Here is a 27,860-nt window from a genome sequence, read left to right as displayed (position 1 = left end):
TGGCCTAGTTGTCGGTTGCATGAGCAGGTCTTTTTCAATGGTTGAACCTCATTACCAGGGCCCACGCAGCAATTTTACAGCCCGTTCCGCATCTAGTTGCATGGTGCGTTTGTGAATGGTAGACACTTTCATACAGGGACCCACGGAGCGTTATTATCGAATTTTAAGCATATAAATTACGAAGCCATACCTAAGCATTATTACCAGGGGAAATTTACCCATGGCCGTGAGTCGATACATTCCCCATCACATTCTGTTCTCTCTTCATCATCCCATTTGCCTAGTGATCAGTTCAACGAGCCCTGTTTCCTAAGCACTTCTGACTTTTCTCTATTCAGTCTCACCTACTTTCAGCATGACCATTAAATGGCTATAAGGCGGGCCTCAGAATGCAAAATCACAAGTCAACCCCAATCCAGGCAATGCCTCGATGGTGAAGTATCCAGTCACATCCAGAGAAGATTGCTACGGTATGATACCCTCGTGCTTAGAACTGTTTCCTAAAGACTCCTGTTGCACTTTTTTGCTAATCAATATACAAGGCCCATTCCAGGTCAACCCTATGCCAATTTCGACATCAAGAGGAATTTTGCGAGCCAGGTACATAAGGTCCCAGCGAGAGCCCTTCCATCTCCAAATAATCTGTGGCTAATTCATTACGCGTGACCTGCACCTCGCACAGCACGAAACCCCATCTGCTTTCCGGTTCCGACGAATTGAGACACCCAGGTACCCATGACGCGCATTCTATATATGTGGCTTGGATATTGACTTGCACCAGACATCATCGGCTGTCGCGAAAAGAGAAAGGCTGTCGATCGCAAGCCCCAGACGACGTATACCTTCAAAAACTGCACATTTGGCGGTACAAGCATGTGACTGTTTCTCGTCGGAAGTGCAGGTCCTACGAGCGAAACCGTGGTCTACCGTGATTACGGAAGCCATCGACCATTTTTGATCAATGGTGATATGGATGAAGCTACGTTCTTGCGAGATTTCTGTGGAAGGAGAGAGTATGGTTAATGGATAACAAAAATACACGTAGCTGTTTTTGTCTTGCTTTGGTCTACTTTATAAGATCCCCAGGTATATAACAGAATGGTGGAATTGCGCCAATATCCTCGTCAACATTTGAAACTACATATTTCTGAATATAATCTTAATGTATACGGCCACGATTCATTTTGTCAAAACCGTCACTGATAGGTAGCACCCATTCAGCTATACATGGTGAGATACAAATATACAGGATCTCTCAGTAAAACGTAACTATCAAGCGAGCGCCGTAAAATGGTTACTGGTATAACTCTCTCCAAACTTCAATCTCACGCAGGAGTAAACGCGTTTCAACCTCCACTCTTTTCTTGCCTTCGATACTAACCAAGCGTAGTGTCTCCAGAAGCCGTTTAAAAGGGATTTCCTCTCCAGGGCATCCGCGCAATATATGACAGAGAACCTCTCGTGTATCTTCAATGGTCAGTCCGGGTAAGGGTAATGGGTTTTTGGAAGCACAAACCAGGATACGTCAGTTCCCTCAAATATGTGTTTTGGATCCCAACCAAGGCCTTTGGGCTCAAAGCTCTCATCCATAGATGCAAAATAGCTTCACATGTGTCCGGGTCCAACCCTTCGAAGGCAGATCGATAGAAGCTCTCCAGGAGAGCTGCATCGCAACGCTTGAGATTTGAAAGTATGTTTTCCAGGGCTGGATTGTTTCTAGCCACAAATTGGTCAATCAATAAGAAGTCAGACTCAACGGGGAAGATTCTTTTGCAATGAGTAGAAGGCAGCGGGCTCTTAGTTGATAAAAGCCCTCGCGCCGTATTGTCGTTCGCGGGGAGGCTGCTGAATTGAAGGGGCACACAACTATTGGGACCATTATGCTTTTGTGTCCTACACAAACTCATATATCAGCATAAATATTCATCACGGAAAATAATAATATTTCCTCACTTCAAGCTCTGGTGCACAGCTTGGCTTGGCATGGCCACCCTCTTGTATGACTTCTGCATATTGCTAAATGCTTCCTGGCCATGGAACCCAATGGTATGGTTGATGAGGGCGTATTCGTCTATGTTTTGGGAAATTATTGCTTTGCCATGAGAATGAAAACCGACATGTGCTTCCGCCTGGGGCGAGGCTGGCTGTGGTTCAAAGCAGTTGGCCTGAACATAAGATTGATCAGCCATACCCCTTTCTTATTGCAAATTAGCATCATTTATATCCCTGTAACTTGGGTTTGAGGAACTTGGACCCAGACAGTGCTGGACATACCTGTCCCGAATGGATGTTTAATGATACTCCTACTAAGCGGATATGACGGGGGACTTGGTCCAGGGGCAAGGGAGTTGGAAGGTTGTGGATCCAGGCAGGGAAGCCAGTGGCCATTGTTAATCGCCATGGTCCAAAGAATTGAAGTTGGGATGATTCGGGGGCGACTAGGAATAAAGAGAGTCGGTCTTATCTGGCCGAAGATCAAGCGGCGATGGGGGTTATATACGATGTAAAGGGGAACCCCCGCTCCCTTGCTTATGAGAGCCTTTCATGCTCCGCGGTGTTGGGCGGGGAAACTTGTGATGCTTGCCTACTGAGGGCTAGCTCGTTCTGGGTCACTTATTAATTTGTAAATCCCATGAGAGTAGCTGGTAAAAATTTGCAAAGAAGGCAAGGGGCGTTATTACAAGGATGTTTACACAAGGAATAGGTGGGATTGGCTGCTAGGACACTTCGCTACGTCGGGTATGGAGCATTCATGAACTACTAATACTAAGTAGGGCACGTCCGTCTCATTACAAGCGCAGTCAAAAAATGAAAATTACCATTTAATTGAAAGGTATTGTAATATTCGCGTCCGTGCGCCGAGGTATATCACACCCACTCCAAAACCCTAATATACATGGGAGATCCCCATGCAAGTGGTTTGTCCCTTCGATTGTGCACACACCTGCCCAGTCCTCCACCGTCTGCCTTTATCACGGAAACTATGGTAAGGGCAAATGGCTTCGTTCTATTCCCGTACTAAGATTGATTATTAAGATTGATTATACAGATTTCGAAGCCGACCTCAAGATATCAGCCCAAACATCATTAAAAGCGTTGCAAATCTGGTCGCTGGGTACCCCGGACCTGGCAAATGCAGTTAAATGGCAACACGATCTCGATCCTGAGATTGCATCGCTAGTGGTAGCCTGCCAGCATCTCAGGAAGAATGGATACAGGAAGGGACGGAAACGTTTAGCCCAGAACAGCATTTTGAATCGGCTTGTGCAAGCCATGGTGGAAGACCTCACCGACGACTCTCTGAAAATATTCGCACTTCTCACCTGGCATTTCAACGCAGATTTTAGTGTGCCTCTTCCCCGTCAGCTTCTTCTATTCTTCGACGAGCCTTCGAAAATCTTCGAAGATGTTTGCACTGATATTCATCGCCGATACACGACAATGGCCGAACCGGAGTCTGTAAAGAGCTTCAAGAGAAGGTTTATCAGGCTACTAGGGCTTGTGGAACATTATGTGTTTGAGGGGAAATGGTCTTGTATATTTAAATCGTCGGATTATGTTATCATCGTTGCAGCAATCTGTCAATAGCTGCTCAATGGAGTATTTCTTTTCGTTCTTACCAGTATGTATATACACCTAATGCTGCTCTACGTTAGCCACCATAGCAAATCTCACCCTGTTACCTCAATAATGTCATTCTCCATTCCCCTTCTCCATTGCTTGACCTTGCCCGATCCGAACAAACACATGCATTAGGATCACTGCTAATACATAACCAAGGCTTGCTTCATACCTAACTCTTATCATAAAGACATTAGAAAGTTAACTCGTATACTGACACTAACAACTGGAGAAAGCAAGTACACATGGGTAGTGTAGGTGTGCTATTTTAGCTGTCTCCAGAACTTCAAGCATGCAGCTAATAAAAAGATCATGCCTCTATACAAAAGCTCGCATCTATGCTGTGAGCACGCTCAAATCCATGTATATCAATTCTTAAATGTCCTGTCAATCGAGGACAAAATTTAACATAGAGGGCGAAATATCGAACACAAATCCTCAAGTGAACCTATCCGAGAGACCCTCGGCCGGAAGTCGGAAAAAGAGAACTCAATCACCCACGCTCCGATAGCCAGATCAGAGTCGAAGATAGGCTGAAACGTCTCCAGAATGGCTCTTTCGGCGAGGACAGTCCCCTCCACATTCCCGGCTACTGAGGTATAGCCGCGCATGTCATAAAATATATCACACCGAATAAGCACTTCTCTTTTGACCGCTAGAGTAACATGAATGAAACGGCCCATATCAGTTTCTTTGAGCCACTCTTCTTGAAGATGATCATACAATAATCGCCGAAGAAGCTGACCCAATTCTCCGTTCATTGTATAGTAGGTCGAATTTTCGATCATGACCAGGTAAATGTAGGCAGGTGAGAGTGCGCCGGTTTCAAGCTGACCATATCTCTCTCTACATGCTGCCAGAATACTGAGGCAAGGTGTCATAGAATACCCTCTTGGGTCATTCAAGACTATGGCTTCAGGCCTATCAGTATCGAAGTTGACAGGATGATAAGTTTACTCACTATGAGAAAAATGTTGGAAGATTGGTCGAAAGTCCATTGCGGGTGACTGAAAGGGATGCAATGTATGCAATGGACGGTACTGTACGAGGGAGTTGAAGAGCTGGAGTTTGGGGAACGCCCTGGCACAAATAAAACATCCTTTCTAAGCAATGCACTCGGGCACTCCGAGAACCCCCATGTGCAGGGACCAAGTAAGAAGGGTCATTTCTTGGTAATTCGAAATGGCGCAAAAAGAAATGCAATGGAGAAAATTATCCCTATAACCGAGATCGGCATGCAGTTCTCGGGCACTCAGTCAGTTATCCAATGAAAGCTGCATATAATTGATCTCCACAGTGGCCCTGAACTAGCATCGATCCGCTCCAGGCGGACGCAGATAACACATGGTATGAAGGGCTAGAAGTATTCCGGCTGCCCAATGGCGCTAAGTTTACATTATTTTTCAGTAAAACGGAAATTTCAACTTTTAGAAAGGCTTTGTATTTGGGAGTGGGCCAAAATACTTGCTCTTAATAGGCCGGGAAAGCCTCCTGTTAGCGTCTGTGGTATGGCGATACTACTATTAGAAGACCAATGTCGCATCCAGGAAATAACCTCTTCTTATTCGTCCGGAATCTGGATCAAGGGACCCGGGAGCATCTCGGGCATAACACAAATACTGGACCAGCCCATCTTACACCGGAACCATGCTCCAGTATTCCAACAGAATCCCAAGCACCTGCTATCATGTCGCTAGTTGAAGACTTCTATGTAAGACAATCACTGGATTATATACAGTGATATGCTAAACTATGAAGTTTCCTTTCCCAAGAACCAGTTTCCGAGCCGCCGAAACGACTTTAATTGTTCAACAAGTGTGGTTTCTGGGCTCGAAATACCTCAAGCGCGCAATCAAACGACAGCACAAGCTCAATGACAGGACCACATTCTTGATATCCTCCTGCCAGGCACTCAGAAAGTATCGCTACTTGCCCTGGGGAAAACGCAGAGCCTTGGCCAAGAACAGACGGCTGAGGAACTATGCCCACCGTATGGCAGGTGAACTCGCTGATTGTGATTTGGCTATGCTTTCTCTTCTCGCCTGGCATTTTAGCTCGAAAATGGTGCCTCTACCCCAGGGGCTCCTTCAATTCTTCGCCAACTTTGACGAGCAATTTGACACAGTGTGCCGATCCATCCACCTCAGCTACACGAAAATGTGTGAACCGGACACGTTGGCAAACTTCAAGGAAAGATTGAGGGGACTATTACGGCTATTAGAACGACACGTGATCATAGGCGACGGGGTCTTGTATACCTAGTTTTGACCATCTCTTGGCCTATCCGCATCATACTAGTCAATGGGAAATAATAAAGACGGGTATATATACAACTGTCCAATCCAACTTCAAATCACTGAATCTTATACCACGCCTCCAACTGGTTTTTCGCCACGCCCGTTTCCTTTGCTCTTCTCCTGCCCCCCAGCTGTCAAAGACTGCCGTTGGATGAGGGGGTCAAATTGAAAGCTTTCTGTCGGTATCTAAATTGCGATGTTAGTTTGCCGTCGGTCGACGAGTTTCCTCTGCAACGCACTACCATGACTTTATCTAACCCAATGGGATGTTGATTTAGATCTTAATCACGGCCAACCGCATTGCGTCGATTATTTCTCTTTTTGCGACTGTTTTATCGTCAGTTCGACACATAGGGCTTGCGTTTGGGTGAAAAGACTGACCACAATTGTTAAGTACAAACTCAACAGAGAAACATTCGTGGTATGAGCGGCGTCCTGGGCCCTCTCCCAAGGGAAGAGCTCTTTCTTCTATCTGGAAGCCAATAGCAACCCGGTAGCATCGAAGGAATTTCGGAAAATCTTTCTTCGTGATCAGACCAAGACCTTTGTGGATATCATCCCCTTCATCCCCTTCCTTTCGACAATGACTGTAGCAAGCATTTGGATCTGAAAAGAGCTTAAAACATCCCGGACAAATATAGTCCAATCCCGTTTTTACCAGAGCTTGCATCAAGATTGCGAGCCGCCTTCCATGTCAGACATCTTGAAGTAAAGTGAATAGAAGCTAATAAATGAAATAGTTTGTTCAGAACAGGAAACAGAAGGCTGTCAGTTCGACGAAGACTCAGGCTTTATAGGTGAGGGCTGGCTCGCCAACGCATCTCCACACATCCAAAAGACTAGTAGATGCAATTGCTGGATAGAACTAGCGGTGGGGATGCAAGTAGAATTTGATCAAGATTATAATACCAAAGCCCTCAGCCTCGACCGACTGTGGCCTTGGCTTAATTATCCTTCCAGCATAGGTTCTAGTTTACAGCCGCTCTGATTCATCGGCCATATAATTCAGATTAACTGCATGATGGCACTATCTAGGGTATGGAGAAGCTGGGCGAATGAGGAATAATTGAAAGCGTGATCTTCAGGCAAGGGCTCGCTAACTCCTTTGGAGGCCTCGTCTTGCAGGAGATCACGTCCAATCGAAGATTTAATCAGCTCTGTCTGCGAGGCCCAGTAGTGCTCAAACCACAACTCCTGCATAAGATCCTTTGTGCCCGGGATCTCCTCCGTTTTCCTGATTTCGCGCTGCATATGGTAAACATTGGTACTTCTGCTATCTACCAGTTGTCCAAGTATGCGTATGCGCAGATTACCGACATTGAAGTCCGAACTAGATGGTTGTTTCTATTTATTATACGTTAGAGCCATGGATTGGAAGATGACTGAATGCAACAGTTCCGGGACACTCACTGCAAGCTCGTCCAGTTCTTCTGCAGAGATCAATTTGACGGAAGTTCCACGATGCGGTGCCGAACACTGATACACCACTTCTGGATCAACGGTTATTATGTTGCAGTCTAACTTGTCAAAAACGCATCCAAACCTTGAAGGCCTTCCTGTGACTGCTTCCTCGCCCTGCAGCGTCCAAAGAGTTCGATAAAACGAGACCAGAGGGTATTTGATATACCCATATTTCGCACAAGACTTTGATTTTGAGAGACAGGGAAAGTATTGAACTCCGCAGGGACACTTTGAAAACAGCACAGCACTCAATTGAAGGACCTACGATGCCGAGATCTTATAGATATGCAAGATTATATATCGTTTGAATCGTACCAATGTCCCATTACTACCCCTGTTCTCACCATTAGTTATGCCCATCCAATTTCAAGGCCAACTCCACACCAAGCGTGGTGGATTGTCCGCATTATCGAGGCTGTTATCAATACACAAGACTATATACCCCTGAAACGTACAAATTCTCGTATGGTACCGCGGATGTCATCGTTGGCTATGGTTCTCCGGATTCAGACTTGCTACTGAATGGTTGTTTCCTGCGTGAGGTCGATCAGATGGATTTACTTTTCGACGGAGGTCAATGCGGGATTTGATACAGTCTTTAGCAACGTACTCAAGAGTCCAGATTTCAGAGACTAAGTCTCCATCATGGCGATCTTCGGACACGATGGACACGATGGACACGATGGACACGATGGACACGATGGACACGATGGACACGATGGACACGATGGACACGATGGACACAATGGACACGATGGACACGATGGACACGATGGACACGGTGGACACAATGGACACGATGGACACGGTGGACACGATGGACGCGGTGGACACGGTGGACACAATGGACACGATGGGCACAGATCTTTGATTGGGCTTGGCATTTCGGTCCGTTATTATTGGCTACAATGGAAACCAGCCTTCTGCCCGGGGGGGGGGATGGAGTGGTGGCTGAAGCTCCTGCGCTGAATCATTGGCCCAATCTACGCAGTCTCTAGATAATACAGATGCTCCTAGTATGCATAATGATGCATCTCCTTTGTTGGCCACCAATTGCGGGATGATTTGTCCCCACGCTGAGCTATGAGCCAGCCTTGTGTCATCTCCAATCGTAAGGATGTCTCTGCGTCTCTCATTTCGCCGGGATGCGAATTTTGTCTCCGAGCTAACGGGGTCCCTGCTGCTGGCATTTTGCCATTGGTGATGAGGGCATCCATCTCCGATCTGCATGCTTCGTTCCGTTACGGCATCTTTGCGAGGGCCGTCCCTCTACAACCCTTTGGTCCAAAATGTAGTCTTGGAGCGAACCTCATGAAACTGCATATAAAAACGCAATCACCGCGCATTTCCCTACTGCTTCCGCAACAACCCTCATACACAGTTCTCCAACTCCCGTCCTATTATCCTCCACATCATTCCTTCGCCCAGGCCGATTCCAGCTTGCTTATCACCAAACTTTCGTCATTCAAAGGCGCGTTAGACAATACGTTGCATCGAAGGTAAAGCCAAGCTATTGTACCTAGTTGATAGACCACCTCTCTAAAATTTTCAATAGATGTGCAACTGGGACGACAAGTACTACCAAGGCTGCGGATGCCCTTTCCGTGCCGACAAAGCCAGGCCCTGTGATCGAGGCAATTGTCTGCCTACCACAACTGATCCCCGGCAAGTTTGGGAGATCGTGTGGATACCAGGCAAATGCGCACAGCATTCATATCTTTCTCCGTCAAGCTCCGAAAATAGTTTTACCTAGTTTTCACTAGCTGCTGCGAGACGCGAATAGTCAGCCGACGACATTCAGTTGATGGGTCCATTGGGGTAGCATAGACTCAGGTTGCGTGTATCTTGTATTTAGTTGTATGAAGTAACAAGAAAACACGTGATTATAAGTCTTTCTCTATGGGCAACACTAACCTTGTATGTACCCCCATTTTCCTTCATCGGATAGGTTGCCTTAATACGTAGCAAGACCCTTGGTAAGGTAAGGGGCGTTTCTCCGGCATTACTTACCCGTTCAGGATTAGCGTATTAATAAGTGATCCCAGCCATAAAAAGGAATGGTCGTGTAACTTCATTCATTTACCATACGCAATAATTGTTCGTCTCCAAATCTCTACCTGACTTTCACAAATTGCTTTTCTGAACTTTCTCATACTATATCGCCCAGTTCGAACACCAGACCCGAGATTGCATAGTAATAATGGCCAACCTATCTGATATACGAAAAGAAATCCTCGAAATCGACATTGCAAAACGAATTGTCATCAAAGTGAAAACCGAAAGTTTGGATCCCCAAGACTATCGTGCTTCAGCAAACACAGTTGTCAGCGAGGTTTTTCCGGACTGGGAAAGCGATCCCCGCATTCTCTTGCTTGCCATAGACGTGTGGAGTGAACGTACCTTTATTGTCATCGACATCAATCATCATGATTATGATTTCGGCACAGCGCACAAAGCTAAGACCATTTTGCCAGTCTTCGTACTTCGGCAGCACGGGAAAAGGCCGGACTGGGTTTTAATCAGGTGGCCCCAAGGAGATGAACCTCTTGCTGCACAGTTAGCGGATCTCCACAATGTCAACGGATTTGACGCAACACCTTTCCTAGAAAACCACAACTCACGCATTGTACACGCCAACCCGCGTGAGTTTCCTGTTTGAACCGCCATTGCCCATCTCGCATTTCAGTGAGCTGTTTCGTGGAATTGGCTGCAAGCCAAGCACTTACGGTGGTTGGGTGTAGGTGTTACTTGAAATGTTACTGTATATACAAGCCTATGAGATAGAAAAGCACTTTCCAGAGCTCCAAACCATAATTTTTACCCATTCGATTGCATAGTCCCTTACTACATTATTTCGAACTCCAGTGAGTCATAAGCTCCACCGTTTCGGTATAATGATTGAGGTACCGCCCGTTTACCTATGTGAGCTTCCTTTGCAATTGCTGCTCCGATGGCTCTTTCTGCTCTCAAACCCTTGACCCCAAACCCTTTCTCCAGTGGGCGAACCAGAACCAAGGCAACACGGAAGCTGCCCCGTAAGCACTGCGTAAGCACTGTAGGAAGTAGCCAACCCTCTGCCTCTCTATCTCGAGATACATGGGACAGAGCACGGCTCGGATCACCGTGCGATTGAGACTGTGTTCGATGCACCGTGGTCAGCCCCGAAGCAACAGGGACGACTTCTTCTGAAGAACGCACCATGGAAAGAGATCAATGCCACAACAACAATGCGCCCGCCCCCCCCCCCCCCCCCCCAAACGCCCCGATAAGAAAGAAAATTTGATAGAGCAGGAGGGTCGCCTTCTATTAGCCATACAAGCTATACAAAATGGCAAATATCCCCCTGCAGCTGCTGCTGCACGACCTTTTGAGATACCTGTCTCAACTCTGAAGACCCGGATCAATGGGCGCGAATCTGCTACTGAAAAGCGACCCAACCGCTTTATTTTTACAGGAATTAAGTTTTCAGCGTACTTCAAGCAAGATGAAGAAAATTTGTACTACACTAGATCAAATGCGCCAGACAGGCGGAGATTTGAGCACTAATGGATTGGGGCTGCATCTAGAACCAAGTGAAGTTGATTGTCACTTGTGTGGATTATTTGACATTTATGTAAAGGCTTCAATGGTTATCTTGCCCCAAGTTTTCCATGAATCCATCTGCACGGAATATATTTATAAGGGCAAAGGCTAAATGACGAGGTGGTTAGTACAAGGTGTAATTTGATGGCTTTTCTGAATAGTGTTCTTGATTCTGGCACCAACAAACTACACAATTTTTTTGAATGGCAGACACGGATGCAGTTCCGGAAAAATGGCAGTGTAATCCTAAAAGCCCAGCAGAACTATCCATCGACCCCTACGCTCATGTCGAATCACAAGGGCTTAGATGTTCTACGGCTTCTACCATTTCCTACCTTTTGATTTGTGTACGGTCACCGGCATGTATAACTATATAGAATTAAACAACCACTACTACGCAAGGAATCATCCGGCGGCCACCCTGTACCTAATTGAAGCGGAAAACCGCGCAATAACGAGAACTTGTGGGCAATAGCGTTCCCACTCAACGATGATGTCGCCCAAAGCTCTGTAACAACCACATGGTTCCCTGAATGTAAGGCTTTGATCGGGCTCGGAGAGATAACTATCAAATATCACACTCATCATCCTGATATTTAAGCTTCGTAGGTCAGCAGCGAGAAGCTCCGCGTCATCTGGAGAATGAAAGGACTATTTAAAGGCGTGGAACGCGCACAACACACATATGGATACCTAAACCAGAATCCTGAAGATTGACCCAAGATGAACTAAGTGAACTTACAAATCATGATGAATATGCGGTTCATTTTGTGTGTTATTACTTTACTATCCACTATAGTTCATGCACTGTCTACGGGGAATCATGGCATACGTCGTGTCAAAAGACAATCGACAGACCGACTGGTCTTTGCACACTTTATGGTAAATATGCCCTCAAGTTCCTTGTGTCTGTTGAACATATACTGATTATTTAAAAGATTGGAATCGTCAGCAATAGAAACAGCGCATCGGACTACGATGACGACATGAAACGGGCTAAGTCTCTAGGCATTGATGCGTTTGCTCTGAACATTGGCACAGATCCCTGTACTGATCAACAACTTCAACTGGCATACGACTCAGCCGCCAACAATGACATGAAAGCCTTTCTATCATTTGATTTCAACTGGTGGCATATTGAACAGGCCGCCGAAGTTGGCCAGAAGGTTGCCCAGTATGCTAGCAAACCTGCACAACTTCTCGTCGATGACAAGGTATTCGTTTCATCATTCGCTGGTGATGGAATGAATGTTGCAGCAATGCGAGCAGCAGTTGGAAGACCGGTCTTTTTCGCACCGAATTTCCACCCATCAACTGGGACAGATATCTCGCCAGTTGACGGCCTCTTGAATTGGATGGCGTGGCCAAACAACGGAAAGAACAAAGCCCCAACTGCAGAGCAGAGTATTTCTGTCGCCGACGGTGATAGGGAATATGTCGATGCTCTTGGCGGAAGGCCTATATTGCCCGTCAGTTTAGTTTTCATCCAAATTTGAATTAATTTTTCTGACTTTGACGCAGCTGTTTCCCCGTGGTTTTCCACGCATTTCGGACCCGAAGTTTCTTATAGCAAAAACTGGAACTTCCCGTCTGATCTCCTGTGGTTTAACAGATGGAATGAGATTCTTGAGTTGAAACCGCGATTTATCGAGATTGTAACATGGAATGACTATGGAGAGTCTCATTATATTGGTCCTTTGGGATCACCGCACACTGACGACGGGGCCTCTAAATGGGTTAACGACATGTGAGAACTTCAAATCCACCCGTGGAAACCTTCAAAACGGGAGCCAAAGTAATGTATAACTACAGGCCCCACGAAGGATGGCTGGACATTTCAAAACCGTACATCGCCGCGTTCAAAGCAGACCAGTCGTCTCCAGACAGTCATATATCATCTGATGAGTTAGTCTACTGGTACCGACCTGCACCACGTGGGGTGAACTGCGACTCTACAGACACCTGCATGGTACCAGCGAACAATGGCAGTGGGAACTATTTCATGGGTCGTCCAGATGGCTGGGAATTCATGGCCGACTCTGTCTTCATTGTATCATTGCTTACAGCCCCAGCCACAGTGCAGGTCAACAGCGGCGGGACTATCCATAATTACGAAGCGCCAGCCGGGGCAAGTGCAAAGGAGGTGCCAATGGGAGTTGGTACACAAAGCTTTGAGGTCAATCGCGACGGCGAGACCATTCTGTCAGGGACCAGTTTGAAGGAGGTTATCGACGGGTGCGTGTGTGGTTTGTATAACTTCAACGCCTACGGTAAGTGAAGATATAGCACTGCTGATAGCCCCCTTTTAACTTTGACGTGCAGTCGGAACGCTTCCACCAGGATCCAATGATGCCCTCCAGCCAGAAGGGCTCTCTGCCTTCACACAGGGCCTGCGTGTCCGGACATGTCAACCTACCCCCTCATTAAGTACAGTACCCCCACCTGCTCCATCTCCAAGTAAGAGCACCATATTGCCAAGTTCTCCTCCGGGCACAACAAAAGCCCCTGGACCATGCTCTGCTATTTCGTCAACTGTTGTCACTGTGACAGTTACCGAGGCTATAACTCCACCAAGTTCACCTCCAACCCGAACTTGCGGCGGAGGTGGAACTGGCGGTGGAAATGCTGGAGGTGGAGGCGGCGGCGGGGGCGGAGGAGGAGGGGGTGGTGGTAGGAATAGGGCCTGCATTGCAGGAACAGGAGCCAGCAACTACAGCGGGTTGTGTTCGTTTTGTTGCAGCTATGGTTATTGTCCATCTGGACCCTGCACTTGTACGCAGTATGGAACTCCAATCCCGCTTCCACCATCAACTGGAGCTCGTGGGGCGCCTCTTATCGGCGAAGACGACTCGTATCTGGGTCTTTGCAGTTTTGCATGTGATCATGGATATTGTCCCCCTACAGCCTGCAGAATAGCTTGAGGATGACTTATATAACGGTTGAGATGCAGTTATTTCAATATGTCATTTATTCGTGGACATAGAGGCATGAAAGTAGTTGTCGTAGATCGGTATAAGTTGCCAATCTATGATGTCTGCCATGGATCCATCTATATAGAAATTAGGAATGTTAGAAATGGTCATCAAGTACAAATTAGATTATTACGACTTATTAAACTAGATTTTGCAGCAATCTTTTTGTGGTGCCGAGAAGGCAAGGAACGCCAGGTAGGTAAATGGGGATCAAGCTCAGTCAAAGTAGAAATACTACCAGAGCCTGGGCTGCGGCACAAGCTAAAGTCTCCATCATGGCGATCCTCGGACACGATGGACACGATGGACACGATGGACACCTTGGACACCTTGGACACCTTAGCTGTTTTGAAACTCTATCTCCTCGATCGAATGGATCTCGGTTAATGTCATTACGCATTGCCGGAGAATTGCGAGTCACGTGTGGGTGGCGATTTCCGGAGCCACAAGGTGGCCCCACCATTGTGCAAGAAGAATGAGGGGCAGAGTTGGGCAATTTTCAGCCGATGCCTAACCCGCGGTTGATTCCCAAGGTTCATTCTTCGTGCCCAGTCTCGTCTTTATATTTTATATTCCTCAGAGGCTATTCAATCTGGGCAAAAATTTGTGGCATACTTTTCCTGCGTTCACGCCCACCTCAAAATCTTGCGGTGAGAGTTACTCCCATCTCGACCGAAGAGATCCAAGACGTGTCGCGCAAGCAAACCCTTTTCTTGCTCAAACATTCGCTGAAGATGGCAGATTCAATCACAGAAAAGTCCTTGGTGAGTCGCTACAATATGCCTTCTAGGATGTATGGTCTGACCTATCCCAGAGCGAGCGCCTATCTCAGGCCGAGTGGAAGGAGCTTCCCAAGGAAGAAGTCGACCGCCTCTCAAAATACAGAGCCCTTCCAATTACCGATATCGAGCCGCAACCTTTCCCAAGAAATTTATATTGCTTGGAATGCGAGTATATAAGATTTCAGAAACAAGGAGGGGAGAAGATATGCGAGACAAAGGGGAGTGGCGCAATTGTTCTTCCAGAGAACGTTGGAGCTTGGATAAGAAAAGGAAAAGCAAGGTGCACCGAAATAGATTGACGGCCCGATTCAAGAAGCGATGCATGAACGGGGTTCTGCATAAAGTTTGTTTGCCAAATTGACTCCTGTATAGTATCCAACTCGCAATTTAATGAGACCACGTTGTGATTCTGCTCTCCATAGCTGCATCGTGATACAGTCTGTAACTTCAGTAAGCAGATGGTGCTTTTCCCATCTCCTCAATTCGCTCTCCTCTATAGCTTCACAGATGGAGGCACTGAACACCGATCTTATGCCGGCAACAGACGCACCACGCAACGTGAAGTATGCGAAATCTGTAGGGCTAATTAATACACTGCATTGTCATGGAACGCCACTCTTTCGTACCGTAATCTTGAACCAGTGATTCTGATTGCATCCCTGGGAGCAAGACAGCCTTTGGGTTCCGCGCCTGAATGCTGGCATTGGACTGGGAGAGAGCAGAATTGATTCTTCTGCTTGCAGAAGGGAAGAGCATGTCAGCGAGCTTGACCGCGCAGCCCACATCAATATGAATGATGGTGTCCTGGTGGTTATAGAATACTGTCGTCCTGACACACTGTGTTATTTCTGCATAATCGCTGTCCGCATTCATTGGAAGATGAGTGGGAGAACATTCAACTGCCTCACATATTATATCACCAAAAGCGATGCGGATCACAGAAAGACGGCTCAGAGATAACGAACAACTTTCTTCCCCTTCGGCTTCTGTCGCTGGGCGAGGCAAGCTGAAAAGTAGACTCATCAACTTTCCGAAAGCTTTAGACTTCTCAATACCGTGTCTGATGGCACTTCGCCAAAGAAGCGATTCAGCATTGTCGCAGAGAACAATAGGTTGTTCAGTGTGTTGCTCACAAAAGGCCGAAAGGTCAAAATCTACAGAAGCTCTCGGGGAGACTGAGAGGATGAAAGCGAGAAAAATGCCAGGAAACTTCTCGAGGATTTTCAGATAAAGCCTTTGAGCCTTCCGCTCTCGAGATCGGATGAGTTTCACACGGTTTGGTATTCTCACACGCCTGTGGTTTTGTGTCTCGTCGACTGTGCAAACTATGACCAAGCGTTCTTCAAATAGTGAGATGTCGGCTTCGGGAATGGTTTGTTCTGCACCAATATCTTTGTGTTTTTCGTATATTGGAGCGAATTTGTTCATATTTGCCGCGATGAGTTTGTGGACACGATGGACACGATGGGCACGACAGACACGACAGACGGACACGACGGGATGGACACGATGGACACGACAGACACGAAGGACACGACAGACACCGCTCTTTGATTGGGCTTGGCATTTCGGTCCGTTATTATTGGCTACAATAGAAACCACGCTCCTGCGGGGGGATGGAATGGTGGCTGAAGCTCTTGGGGCCGTACACGTTGGGATTTGCGCCAATACGGACATGCTGCGGCAGGAAACTGCGGCACCTAAATATGTTCAGCGTTGGACGTTTTACAAAAAGCAATTATTCTCTGCTAATTTTTTCGTTGACCACAAACGGAATCAGCCCCAGAGCCAGCCTATGCTGCTGCCTATTTTTTTCTAATTTTTTTATTTCGTGGTAAGATAATACCAAAAGCTCCTAGGATGCATTTATGCTCTGCCGGGTCGGTACTGGTTTAATTGGCTACAAACGACCAGGGGTTGCTGCAGCTAAGGCGCAGACTCATCTGATCTCCAAACATCCCACTGCCTCCCAGAGTCTATGGTTCTGTTGGCAGAGGCAACCTCCGTGTGTACTATAATGGCTTCAAGCCTAGGTCTGTGACAGCGTTTGAATTAGCCGCATGGGAATCAACCTTGCTTGTGATTAGTCCTTGATGATCATTGTCCATGTATGCGCATTGGCGTCTCAGGTTGTTTCGCGTATACGACAGTTCCATTGATCAAAATGTCAGGGACTCATCGCGAAGGCATGGTCAGAGGAACCTTGCGCGGATTGAAAGATATATAAGCCAGAAAAACCCGATTATGAATGAACTCTAGAATACAAGCCCAAAATCTCTCCTGACTGGATTTGAAACGATCCTGACTACTTCTTACCATGTGTTGATCTTCAAAGCTCTGTTGCGGAAGATAAAAACTAAAAGCAGCTGTACAATTTTGGTTCCCGGTATTTGCGCGCAGTGTTTTCCCCACGCACGAAGCCATCCTAAGTTACATAGTATCGGAGCTTTCGCAGGCGGCTATCCGAATAATGGAATGACTTTTCAATTACAACACACTCGTCCGCCGCAGGACGCTTCATCTCGGGCAAAAATCGCATTTGAAAGCAGAGCATGACATCAGAATGTCAATACAGCAGTACACGGCAAGCTACCACCTTAGTTTCCAGACTCACATGCGTGCGCTTGGCTAAGTTGCTACCTTCATCACACGAGGGTGCCGGGTATTGTTCCGCCAATGATCGGTTGCCAAAAGAGAGAGCAAGTATTGTCGTTTTATGATTCTATATCTTCGTTGCCGGGCTCGTGAGAATGAAGAGTAGTTGTACACCGCAGATTTATGTATCGGCCTGGGCTTTTATGCAGAAGTTTTCACAATGCCAACATTCCTAGATGGTGCAATCAACTTTTCTCGTCGCTGGAAGGTGGACCGGACCGCCTAGGGCTCAAAATAGTGCGCCCTGAGGTTTGTTTGCTAAATCGGTCAATGAGAGAGTCGCTCGGATGCGTTGAGCAAATGCTGGATATGACCAAGACTTACATCGAAACGTTCCCCGATTAACCTTCAACTCTCGTTCAGGTCTTAACCGCTTCCTAACCACTCTTCTTAACCACTCTTCTTAACCACTCTTCCTAACCACTCTTCTTAACCACTCTTCTTAACCACTCTTCTTAACCACTCTTCTTAACCACTCTTCTTAACCACTCTTCTTAACCACTCTTCTTAACCACTCTTCTTAACCACTCTTCTTAACCACTCTTCTTAACCACTCTTCTTAACCACTCTTCTTAACCACTCTTCTTAACCACTCTTCTTAACCACTCTTCTTAACCACTCTTCTTAACCACTCTTCTTAACCACTCTTCTTAACCACTCTTCTTAACCACTCTTCTTAACCACTCTTCTTAACCACTCTTCTTAACCACTCTTCTTAACCACTCTTCTTAACCACTCTTAACCACGCTGTTTACTATGGCCAATAGTTAAAAGAGTTGCTAACTCGCGATGTCTGGCTTTCTTGCAATGCCTAAGCAAATGACCGTTGCCATCAATTAAGGTAGTACTACGGTTATAACCCACAGAGCCTATTCTTAACGAGGGACCGATCATGTAGTTGTGTCTATTTTCCTCTTTAAGATCACCAAAAGGACTACGTGACCTCTAATAGCCATAGCTATAGGCGCAAACAGGCTTGAGATATGGATGGAGCGGGAAGTGGAGTAATTTCTATTCTCCCTAGACTAAAAGGAATGTTGCTAACTATTAGCATCGTATATGGTTTATCCAAGTGAGATCGCACAGCCGTTTTGATTTAGAAGTGGAAATTAGGACCTCGAGAATGATAGATATCGTTGGGTGAGCCACCTCCTATACGATGGTCTTGCCTATCGCATAGTATCCAGAAAGGCTGAACCTATTTAGAGTACTGACGAGGGCGATCTAGGCCCTCGTGAAACCATCAAGTAGTCGTGTAGTTCGATAATTACCAGTCGTCTAAAGCTAGCATGAAAGGCTAAAGCGTTTTGGTGCCTAAAGCACCGCAGACTTGCGCCACGGGTGAGTAATTTAATAATATCCATTTAGTAGTGCATCCCTTTCCAGTTTAAGTAGCATTAGCACAAGCCCGTAGCACTGGAGATTCCCTGGATCAGGGATGGGCTCTTCAACTTTGTTCTTGGTAGCCATCACTAGAGAATGATGAGCAGTAGGTAACAGGTCACGGAGAAAAATCTGCTGTTACAGTCCCATATTGCACTTAGAGAACCTGATCGCTGTACACAAAGAAGCTCAAAGCCTGGTATAGCATCAAATGAAATATCTTTCTATAAAGTAGCTGAGCCCTAGAAGCTTCACGAATAAGCCCTGACATGCCCATGGTTGCGTTCCTTGACGATGGCATACGCCGTTTGGCCTTTCGAATCTTTCAGTCGCTTTTTCACACCTCCGCCGCTTCATAGTCTAATTGACCCTCCTCCCGTGCACGTTTACTAGGTGAGTGCATATCTGCCATTTGGTGTCTCAATGATTGACACGGCAAAGTGCACTCGAGCGATGTCGACCCAACCAAATCCTAACCAACAACTGGAGGTGCTGGAGAGAAACGAGGTCTACGAAGACTCAGATGAAGGCTTGAAGGCTTCCATTTCGCAGGTACCCTCGTTGTGTATCAGATGAAGGGGGATTTGTACCACGCGATGCTGAAAGCCAGAGAATTTTGAAAATATTATCCAAATTCCTAGCTCAGCCTACAATCCAAAATTTTCTACTGAGTTTACGCCAGCACCTCAAACCCTGCCGAACAATTACTTTGTCAAAAAGCCTCAATTGATCAGTTACGATCGAATCAGTCAAGGACCTCGACCTGACTCGATTGCAGAGGACCTCAAGGAAGCAAGAATTTAACGAAACTCTTAAGGCGGCACCCATGTCCCAACATTGCTACATATCTCGGTTGTCAGGTTTCTGACGGCACAATCACGGGCCTTTTGCCTTGAGATATACCCTCACATGCTGATGAAAGAGGCCAACCCACGCGGCCTCATGAAGAGAATACTGAGAAGCACGCGGCAAGTGACGGACTATAGTTGTGTTCTCACGGGCATCGAGAGTGGGGTCAAGCATCTTCATCCGCTTGGGTTGGTTCATAACGACGTCATCCAAGCAACATAATGATTGATAATCATCGGACAATTTTCATTGATTTTGGTTCTTGCCGGAGTGTATGAGAGAGCCTAGAAGATGCCATACTTACGAATTGTACGATGAGAAGGTACAGCATTCTCTTTTCTAGAATGACCTAAATGCCTTGGAGGAGATTCGCATCTGGCTCAGTACTAGTTCACCTGAATTCCAATTTGATGTCTAGTACTTTCGAGGTAGATCTTATCTCTGTGCTCTTATGCTGCTTTTCGAACCATACTCTCTCGGTGCGCTAATCTGTATCAAGATAGGATCGAAGAATCAAGACTTCCTATTGGTTTCATGCGTAGTAGCGATGTCTGTTCTTTTCGCCTAGTCCTGTTGCAGGTGATTTTGGATTGTAGCCAAGGCCTTTCTTTCAAATGCGAGTAATGGGCGCATAAATACTAGCCTCCCATCAATAAATCAATAAATCCGATAAGTTTTTGTGCGACACTTACTTAAGTTTATTTACATTCCATTGGTCTGCCCGAGGATACCAAATTGGTGTCAGCTAAAAGTGGAAAAGGCAGGGATGGCGGAAACTGTACAATGACGGTATATTACAGAAATATTTCTGTTTCAGTAAACTCAACAATTACGAGACTTACAGACATTGTGGCTGATCTGTCTCGCGATGGTGGCTGTGCAGATTGACCAGAAGAGCCGTAATACCTTACGGAGAGAAACATTGACGACATGTATCAAATACGGAACCAAACACCCATAACCAAGCTAATTAATGAAATGGTATTATCCAACCACGGTAAAAGCATTCAAATCGTCTCCGGTCATGATTCCAATCTTAACAAATTCCATTGCAAAACGCCAAAACAGGCCTTCAGAGGAAATGGAGTTGCTGAAGGTATGAAATCACGCATTGACCGCTGGTCCAGGAACAATCGTTACTGGAACTGTCATATAAATCTGACGTGCTCAGGGCATGTTATCGGCGACAAAATGCCCGAGGATCCGCCAGCCTCGTGTTTGGGGTTCTAGAACGGAGCTGGTAGGCTGAGGAGCATGGGGAGGGGCCCTTCTACTGTCTTAGATCTAAATCGATCAATGACCCAGATACCGTGCGTTCGTCCCATTGGAGGCGTCCTCCGTATTTCACCCAAGCTTTTTACTGGGGACCAGCACTATTCCAAGATGAGGGAAAGCTGGGTCCATCTGACAGTTCAGAGCGGTGTCTGTAAGTCAGCATGAAATGATACAAACTGAGAAGATGCACACCAGAAATATCATGTATCTTCTCAAAGGCGAGGGAAGAACGGCTCTTTTCCATCTTCATACGCATTCGCACCATATTTCCGCTCCCCCTTGGGGAAAGTGACGCTGCAAGTCTGGGCCCTTTTGGGAGCCGGAGCTCATACTGTAAAAGCCCACTATTAAGCTGCCAAGCTCGTGAGCCTCTCGAACCATACTATTGAACCCGTTGGTCCACCTATAATGTGGGAGGAGCAAGCGTCCGTAGGTCTTACTCGACTGAAGAACACGAGACTTAAAGTTTAAGGGAGGCCTCAAGTACGGATATGGCCCCTCTCAAGGTCTCAAGGAAGGACTTTTGTATCCCTATGGCCTGACCTTCGGCCTCATGAGTGATGCGCTGGAGTGCCAGCCGCCTGTTCTGAATTATATGTTGCCACTTATTTGTTTCAACAACTGCAACAATATTTCATTTCCGTGGTCAATACTGCGTTTCTCTCCTTATTGAAGATGCTCTTAGAGGTGAGAAAAATAGCATGTCTAGTATAGTGATCCAGTTAGCCGAGTGTTGTAATGTTGAGAGCTTTTACATACGACGCAGAGAGTTCTATCGTCGTATATGTGGTATTTTCAAACGTGTGCAGCCGCTCTGTCAATAGTCGCACTTTTATGTTCCAAAAGAAATCAAGACGATGTCAGTCCGGTTCGTGCATAGTATCGCTGGCCGAGTGTTTAGTCCATTCTCTGAAAGTGTCCTGGAATCTAACACCTGCATCTCCGTTGCTCCGGATTGCCAACCGAAGATGATGTTGGGATCCATGACCGAGCTTGCTAGCTTCCGATTGATCCAATGCTGATGACAGTCTCCCTGAAGCAATGTCAGCGAAGGTTCAACCGATGGCACAGTCCTGTTGTTAAAGCCTCGGTTGTACTTTTGGTAGCTTCCAGATTTTGCGTGGGCGTGGAGGCTGACAATGTTGATCGATTCGACTATCGTAAGCAAAAGAGATGCCAATCTGGAGTACGGTCAGTTGATGCAGAACGACGAGTGAATGAAGGCTGAACTCACTGTGATATATTCAAAAGCAGGCTTTTTGTTTTGGTTAAGTAACTTGGATGCAGAGGAATGATGAAGACCATTGTTTTCGGAGTAAGTGACTAGGCATATATATTCCCCTTTGAAATGGCATCACTTTAGGCAGAAATGCTAGGCCAAACGGGCGAGGCTTAGAATTCCTAGGATTAGAACGAAATAGCTATGAACCTTTAGAACCCTAGTAATACCCAGATGAGCTCCTGGGAGCCCGCGGGCTCCCAGGAGCTCATCTGGGTATTACTGTTGATGGTTTGTCTTCGGTTTACGACCTACTTAGAAATAGCGCGAAAGACATGACGTTATACGCTCAGAAACGCCTTCGACTTACACGCTCATTAGCGAGAGAAGTAGTTCATCATCGTCACCTGCTAAACACTTATTACTCTAGTTGTCTTGATACAGGGAAGGGCTCTAATCAAGGAAATTCGTCCAATCGCCCTCGCCCTGGTAGTAGTCCAAAGCCCGATTAGAGGATCGCCGGGCTGGTAAGCGAAGTATTCCGAGGGTATTCCCAGGAGCATAGGCTGGAATGGGAAAATGATGGGTCAATTGAATAGCCCCACTGCGAGGTTTTCACTTGGATAGGGTCGAGACCGCTAGGATGAAGGGTCACGTTGACTGCGCCAGTCCTTTTTTGATGGGCGATCTAAATGGAAAGGGTTGCACGTGATGGGATTAGCGTGTCGCAATTTATTGATGTAGCTTACTCAGGCCGCTCAGCCGTACACTCAGAGAGCACTCAGTAAGCAAATCAGGGTGCTCAGATGATGATCAGTGAGTGGATCAGGGGGCTCAGGGGATAATCAGGTGATGCTCAGTGAGCAGATCACGTTGATTATATAATGGCCCGTGATCAAGTCAGGATACTCAGGGACGTGCTCAGTTTTACTCAGTGATCAAAAAGCGGCAAGAGGTGAGCACTAAAACGGAAAGGGAAAGGTCTTGAGTGCCAGGCATTATCCGGTATGTATGTAGTTCGATATAGACACGCCTGCTTTGGAGCATTGGAGCGGAGTCTCAAGCACATGTTGGCGGGGTCAGCTGACAGGTCCCCTACGTCATCTTCCAAGCCCTCCAGGGCCCCTATTTCGATTCTATTTTTTGTGCCCAATCCTACTAGCAGGGGTTTGCTGTTCGGTTGGAATTTCTGTAAATGCAATTGGCCCCTTTTCCTTTCGGTTCAACGTACGACCTATCCGAGCAAAGTGCCCAAAACTCGGTTCTATTTTAAGAGTATCGGAAGATCTACTGCAACACGAATCACATCACATCGTATCCAGGAGCGGCTATAGTATTGGTTAAAGCTTGTAGCGAGCATTGAGCCACGAAAGTATAAAGACATCCATAAAGCCCATCCAGAAAGACCCCCATTTCGACCATCCCTTCAGCAATAATCAGCCAAATTAGCAGAATATCTCGCCATCTCGGCTAACGTCACTTGCAATGCCCTCTAACAAAGACCGGTTATATGTTGCTCTCCATGCACGAGGAGGCAAACCAACGATGCCAGACAAGGAAGACACGTGAGATCACCATCCATGATGTTGTTTAGCTTGCAAGCAGTAAGATTGATATATATCTTGACTAGGTACCATTGGTCCCTGATTGTAGGGCCCAAAGTTGAAACGGAGAATAGCACAGGATTCCGTTACCACGCGAACGAGAGTCCAAAGCTGGGCGGAGGCTCTGAGTGGCACTTCGAAGAGCTGGAGTGTTCGCTTGCCGCTACTAGCATGTTACTTGTTCGTATCATGGTCGGGAAGGTATTGGATGGATATCATGTAGCCGAGATTATGCGCAATACGCCTGTCCGACAGGGTCGGCCGGGGTGGAATTGTGTCGCGTGGGTAAAGGAGGCTTTGGAAACGCTCAAGGTTGATAACAAGGCTTTAGGCACGAGCATGCTTGAGTGGAGCATAGTGCGCAATATAGCAATAGCTTACTGCCAACGGAAGAAAGATCAGCACCGTTTTGATGGTCAGGGCAATTTTGATATGAGGAAGGCTCCGACTTATGACTTGTTGCAGCAGAAGGAGACTATCGCTTGAGCTATCGAGGCAAATTAATTCCAATATATCAGAAGCGCAACCGCTCTAGTACGTGATATCACCGTATGAAGAAGAGGTGGTATCCGGTATAAACATATAATATGCTCCGTACAACGATTTATATTGGACTACGGCCTGCATGGTTTAGCATGGAAGGAACGATAAGGAAAATAAGCATAAAAGGAACTTTAAGTCCCAACCTCCCCCCCCCCCCCCAATAGCTCAGATGGGAAGTAGACCCGGTCACATCCACGATACATATGCACGAGGAAGGCACCTAGATATGACACCTCTTGGAAGGCAGCACTCATTCTGAAATAGGAAGGAAGGGACTGCCACAAGGTAAGAGCGTCCCTGGAGTTCTATATAAGGAAGGAACGATAAGGAAAGTGAGCATAAAGGGAACTTTAAGTCCAGACATAGCAACCCCCAACCCCCATAGCTCAGATGGGAAGTGCCCCGGGCAGGGTAATGTTAGGTTGCGTGTTCGAATCACAGCTAGGTCGGGTTGAAGAACTGTGAGTCACGGGCTGACGACAGGGAGTACACCAACCCCACCTTGAAAAGGGGGCTCCCTGATGCCTCAAAGCCTGAGCGAGGCGCGTCCTAGCCGATGAGGAAACTGTCCCTAGCCTAGCTGTTGTGAAGATCCTTGGGGCCATTTTTTTTTATTTTCTACTTCGGGATCCTTTTGAAGCTATTCACACTTTTGACCCACCACCCCACTATAACTCCCACCCCCACAATTTATCTTCTTTCAAGCTTTGCATTCTTTTTGATATTCCTACAAATAGTGAAGTTGAGTTAATTACAGAAATTATTATTTTATTTTAAGTAAAAGTCTGGTTCTTTTTTTTTGGCGGATTCAGAACTAGACGTCTATTAGCCGTATCATCTAACTGGAGTTAATCGGGGTCAATGGGCTGTCGGCGGGGACCCGTAGATCAAAGTCAAACATGGCTTGCGTGGTATCCTGCGTAAGACACGTCGCGAAGAATTTTCAGCTCTTGTTTGCAGTTCGATTGAGTCATAGTCCCCAAAAAAGTAGAAATAAACAATTTACCCCCTTATCCCGGATTTACAGCACAACCATGGTTTATACTGATCCTCTTGACCACAATGGGGCAAGTTGGGCTTGAAGTACAATGTACTATGGCTTTCTTATTTCCACCAATTATATACCAGTAGCCATATCTATGGAATAAATGTAGCTGTAATAGCGAATAGTCCCAAATAGGAAGTCAGCAATCATCGTGACGTCAATGCTAAAGAAACAATTCAAGAAACTTGAACTTGCCTCATGGATTTATATGATCCAAGTATTAATTGCAGTTTGTGTCAATTCAAGTCTCTCGTAGCAAACACTCACCAACAATTCGCAAACACAACCTTGGAGTCAACGCACATACGGCAAAATGTCAAACTTCGAAAAGAGCTGTTGCAGCGACGGAAATGAACTCCCAGGCGATTCACGGACCATCAAGAGTCGAATCCTCGAGAGCGGAGCCTCGATGATCCAGGACTTCACGCCGGTGAAACAAATCTGCGCGCATCTCAATGCATTTCACAACTACGCCAACGATCCAACCCGATGCGTCGAGGCCAATCATTATTGCACTCACTTAACAGAGGGTCTGTAACAACATATTTACAGCCAATACAACCAAATGGTCCATGTGCTGAACACTAATACCTCATCCAGATATGCGCCAATGTCTGATCTACGACTCGTCCAAGGCAAACGCCCGCTTCATCGGCGTGGAATACATGGTCTCGCCGCGCATTTTCGCGACCCTTCCCACCGAAGAGCGTAAGCTCTGGCACACGCACGAGTTCGAGGTCAAAAGTGGGATGCTGATCATGCCAGCACCGGCTGGCGTGCCCGATGCTGTATGGGAAGCTGCCGAGACGGCGGAGATGCGGGATGTTGCGCCTATCTATGGCAAGACGTATCATTTCTGGCAGGTTGATCGCGGGGACACTGTGCCTCTAGGTCCGCCGCAGTTGATGGGCAGCTTTGTATCGGATGAGAGCGTGAAGTTGGCACATCCCGCAGGCCTGGATTCGTTGCTTGAGGATCGGAATAAGAAGTACGGGGTGGATCATCGGCAGAAAGCGAAGAAGAGGGAGGGCATCGAGCCGGTTGAGAAGCATCCGGGTACGTATTATGCTTGTTGATTGGCTTTGCTTGGACTTGGACTGACATGGCTGTTAGATGCTGATCACTGTGTCAGAAGCCACCTTAGTTAATTGACGCAGGGATAAATTTCGTCGATAGTGTCCAAAGGCTACAAAAAGAATTGACAGAGCATGAGAAATCGAAAAATGATAATCAATTGTCTAATTGAGATGTCTCCCCGCTACGCATGCCTCAAGAACCCAGTCCCATAATGAAATGGGGTCAAAGTGAGGCACACTGGGGGACAACCTATCTGATAGGCTGGTTGTGTTCATCTTGCTTCATTGTCCACACGTGCTCGTCCTGGTTATGTATTTCGGCGACGGCAAGCTCTAGCATTTGGAGAAGCGAATATCCCGAAAGGGATTGGGTAGGGGTAGGGGGTAAGGGGAATAGTATATGTAAAGGCTATCGACTGTAATCGCATCTCCAATCTGTAAAGATGCTCACGATAATTGAGACATGAACTGAGAATCCAGGTCCTTCTCAGCCCAGCACCCAAACATTAATAGGCAGCTGATGTAGCTGGAAGGCTTCTGGATACCAAGACCAATGTGACAGCGACATTCAATGCATCGCTGGTTTAAGACACAGCACACATTGACTGATGGTGGGAGAAGAGGAAAAGGCGGAGCAAAACGAAAAAAAAAAAAGGTATTTTAAAGGCTCCATATGGTCACATGACCGTTCCCGACTAACCGCGGAATAGTTGATGAAGCTCGATCTGAGAAATACCATGCTTTCAATTCACCACAGATGGAGCAATTAATCCGGTCTGTATTAAAGACTGCCAACCTGCGCACCATTGGCCGCCTTGCGCTCAATGGCACCAGCACGTTCTGTGCCTGTGCGCTGATCTGGGAGCACCTGATAACCATCCAGCTCAGCGAGGGCCCGTCGATGTACCCTACCTTCGACGTACGAGGTGACTGGCTCCTGATATCGCGCATGCACCGCAATGGCAAAGGAATTGAGGTCGGAGACGTCGTGCGATATGGTCATCCGAACTTTCAAGGCGTGCATGTGGCCAAGCGGGTAGTGGGCATGCCTGGGGATTTTGTCTGTCAAGATAAGCCGCTTAGTACGGATATTGGCAAGGAGGGGAATATGATTCAGGTGGGCTATGTCTTGTCTCTGATTGGATTCAATTGCTGACTTGTGGTGTTTGTGCAGATCCCCGAAGGTCATGTCTTTCTCGCCGGCGACAATCTTCCCTGGTCTAGGGATTCGAGGAATTACGGTCCAGTGCCCATGGGTCTCATTAATGGGAAGATAATTGCCAGGGTATGGCCTCTGTCGAAGATGGAGTGGGTGACAAATCCGCTGAAACCGGCGCAACTGGATGCCCAGAACATTTGAGGATTATACAATGTACATTATACCGGACAGGTGGATTGCAGTTTGCCGATTCGTGGCACTCGGGTCCATTTTGTTTAAGCATACGCATGGAGTTCGGATGGAAGGGATTAAATCAGTGTGCATATTCATACATATA

The 27,860-nt window shown here is 46.7% G+C and overlaps 11 protein-coding genes across 11 annotated transcripts; 8 read left to right on the top strand and 3 right to left on the bottom strand.

Moving 5' to 3' along the window:
• Positions 1-1,949: 1,949 nt before the first annotated feature.
• Positions 1,950-2,388, bottom strand: N7525_007313 (uncharacterized protein; the record flags this gene model as incomplete). The annotated part of the gene is made up of 2 exons (XM_061213983.1): positions 1,950-2,165; positions 2,275-2,388. The coding sequence occupies 2 exons, from the start codon at positions 2,386-2,388 to the stop codon at positions 1,950-1,952; spliced, it is 330 nt and encodes a 109-aa protein (XP_061068414.1).
• Positions 2,389-2,983: 595 nt separating this feature from the next.
• Positions 2,984-3,588, top strand: N7525_007312 (uncharacterized protein; the record flags this gene model as incomplete). The annotated part of the gene is made up of 2 exons (XM_061213982.1): positions 2,984-2,986; positions 3,037-3,588. The coding sequence occupies 2 exons, from the start codon at positions 2,984-2,986 to the stop codon at positions 3,586-3,588; spliced, it is 555 nt and encodes a 184-aa protein (XP_061068413.1).
• Positions 3,589-5,308: 1,720 nt separating this feature from the next.
• On the top strand, positions 5,309-5,883 carry N7525_007311 (uncharacterized protein; the record flags this gene model as incomplete). Its single annotated transcript, XM_061213981.1, has 2 exons — positions 5,309-5,332; positions 5,380-5,883. 2 exons carry the CDS (start codon positions 5,309-5,311, stop codon positions 5,881-5,883), a joined length of 528 nt encoding a protein of 175 aa, XP_061068412.1.
• A 1,040-nt stretch (positions 5,884-6,923) lies between these two features.
• On the bottom strand, positions 6,924-7,169 carry N7525_007310 (uncharacterized protein; the record flags this gene model as incomplete). Its single annotated transcript, XM_061213980.1, has 1 exon — positions 6,924-7,169. One exon carries the CDS (start codon positions 7,167-7,169, stop codon positions 6,924-6,926), a length of 246 nt encoding a protein of 81 aa, XP_061068411.1.
• Positions 7,170-8,024: 855 nt separating this feature from the next.
• Positions 8,025-8,348, top strand: N7525_007309 (uncharacterized protein; the record flags this gene model as incomplete). The annotated part of the gene is made up of 1 exon (XM_061213979.1): positions 8,025-8,348. The coding sequence occupies one exon, from the start codon at positions 8,025-8,027 to the stop codon at positions 8,346-8,348; it is 324 nt and encodes a 107-aa protein (XP_061068410.1).
• A 1,231-nt stretch (positions 8,349-9,579) lies between these two features.
• On the top strand, positions 9,580-10,038 carry N7525_007308 (uncharacterized protein; the record flags this gene model as incomplete). The annotated part of the gene is made up of 1 exon (XM_061213978.1): positions 9,580-10,038. One exon carries the CDS (start codon positions 9,580-9,582, stop codon positions 10,036-10,038), a length of 459 nt encoding a protein of 152 aa, XP_061068409.1.
• Positions 10,039-11,708: 1,670 nt separating this feature from the next.
• Positions 11,709-13,882, top strand: N7525_007307 (glycoside hydrolase family 71 protein; the record flags this gene model as incomplete). Its single annotated transcript, XM_061213977.1, has 5 exons — positions 11,709-11,843; positions 11,900-12,434; positions 12,483-12,708; positions 12,774-13,231; positions 13,284-13,882. 5 exons carry the CDS (start codon positions 11,709-11,711, stop codon positions 13,880-13,882), a joined length of 1,953 nt encoding a protein of 650 aa, XP_061068408.1.
• A 1,141-nt stretch (positions 13,883-15,023) lies between these two features.
• On the bottom strand, positions 15,024-16,143 carry N7525_007306 (uncharacterized protein; the record flags this gene model as incomplete). The annotated part of the gene is made up of 2 exons (XM_061213976.1): positions 15,024-15,289; positions 15,342-16,143. The coding sequence occupies 2 exons, from the start codon at positions 16,141-16,143 to the stop codon at positions 15,024-15,026; spliced, it is 1,068 nt and encodes a 355-aa protein (XP_061068407.1).
• A 3,063-nt stretch (positions 16,144-19,206) lies between these two features.
• N7525_007305 (uncharacterized protein) lies at positions 19,207-19,557 on the top strand (the record flags this gene model as incomplete). Its single annotated transcript, XM_061213975.1, has 2 exons — positions 19,207-19,316; positions 19,395-19,557. The coding sequence occupies 2 exons, from the start codon at positions 19,207-19,209 to the stop codon at positions 19,555-19,557; spliced, it is 273 nt and encodes a 90-aa protein (XP_061068406.1).
• Positions 19,558-23,581: 4,024 nt separating this feature from the next.
• On the top strand, positions 23,582-24,186 carry N7525_007304 (uncharacterized protein; the record flags this gene model as incomplete). Its single annotated transcript, XM_002567839.1, has 2 exons — positions 23,582-23,661; positions 23,727-24,186. The coding sequence occupies 2 exons, from the start codon at positions 23,582-23,584 to the stop codon at positions 24,184-24,186; spliced, it is 540 nt and encodes a 179-aa protein (XP_002567885.1).
• A 1,415-nt stretch (positions 24,187-25,601) lies between these two features.
• Positions 25,602-27,724, top strand: N7525_007303 (Peptidase S26A signal peptidase I; the record flags this gene model as incomplete). Its single annotated transcript, XM_061213974.1, has 4 exons — positions 25,602-25,818; positions 25,889-26,344; positions 27,075-27,481; positions 27,539-27,724. The coding sequence occupies 4 exons, from the start codon at positions 25,602-25,604 to the stop codon at positions 27,722-27,724; spliced, it is 1,266 nt and encodes a 421-aa protein (XP_061068405.1).
• Positions 27,725-27,860: the final 136 nt, after the last annotated feature.

Source organism: Penicillium rubens (genome assembly GCF_028828025.1).
Source record: "Penicillium rubens strain IBT 27055 chromosome Unknown utg000003l_segment0_segment0, whole genome shotgun sequence".
In the NCBI taxonomy this organism is placed as follows: Eukaryota; Fungi; Ascomycota; class Eurotiomycetes; order Eurotiales; family Aspergillaceae; genus Penicillium; species Penicillium rubens.
Note: the sequence above shows the minus strand (reverse complement) of the source record. Positions and strands in the feature narration are given on the sequence as shown.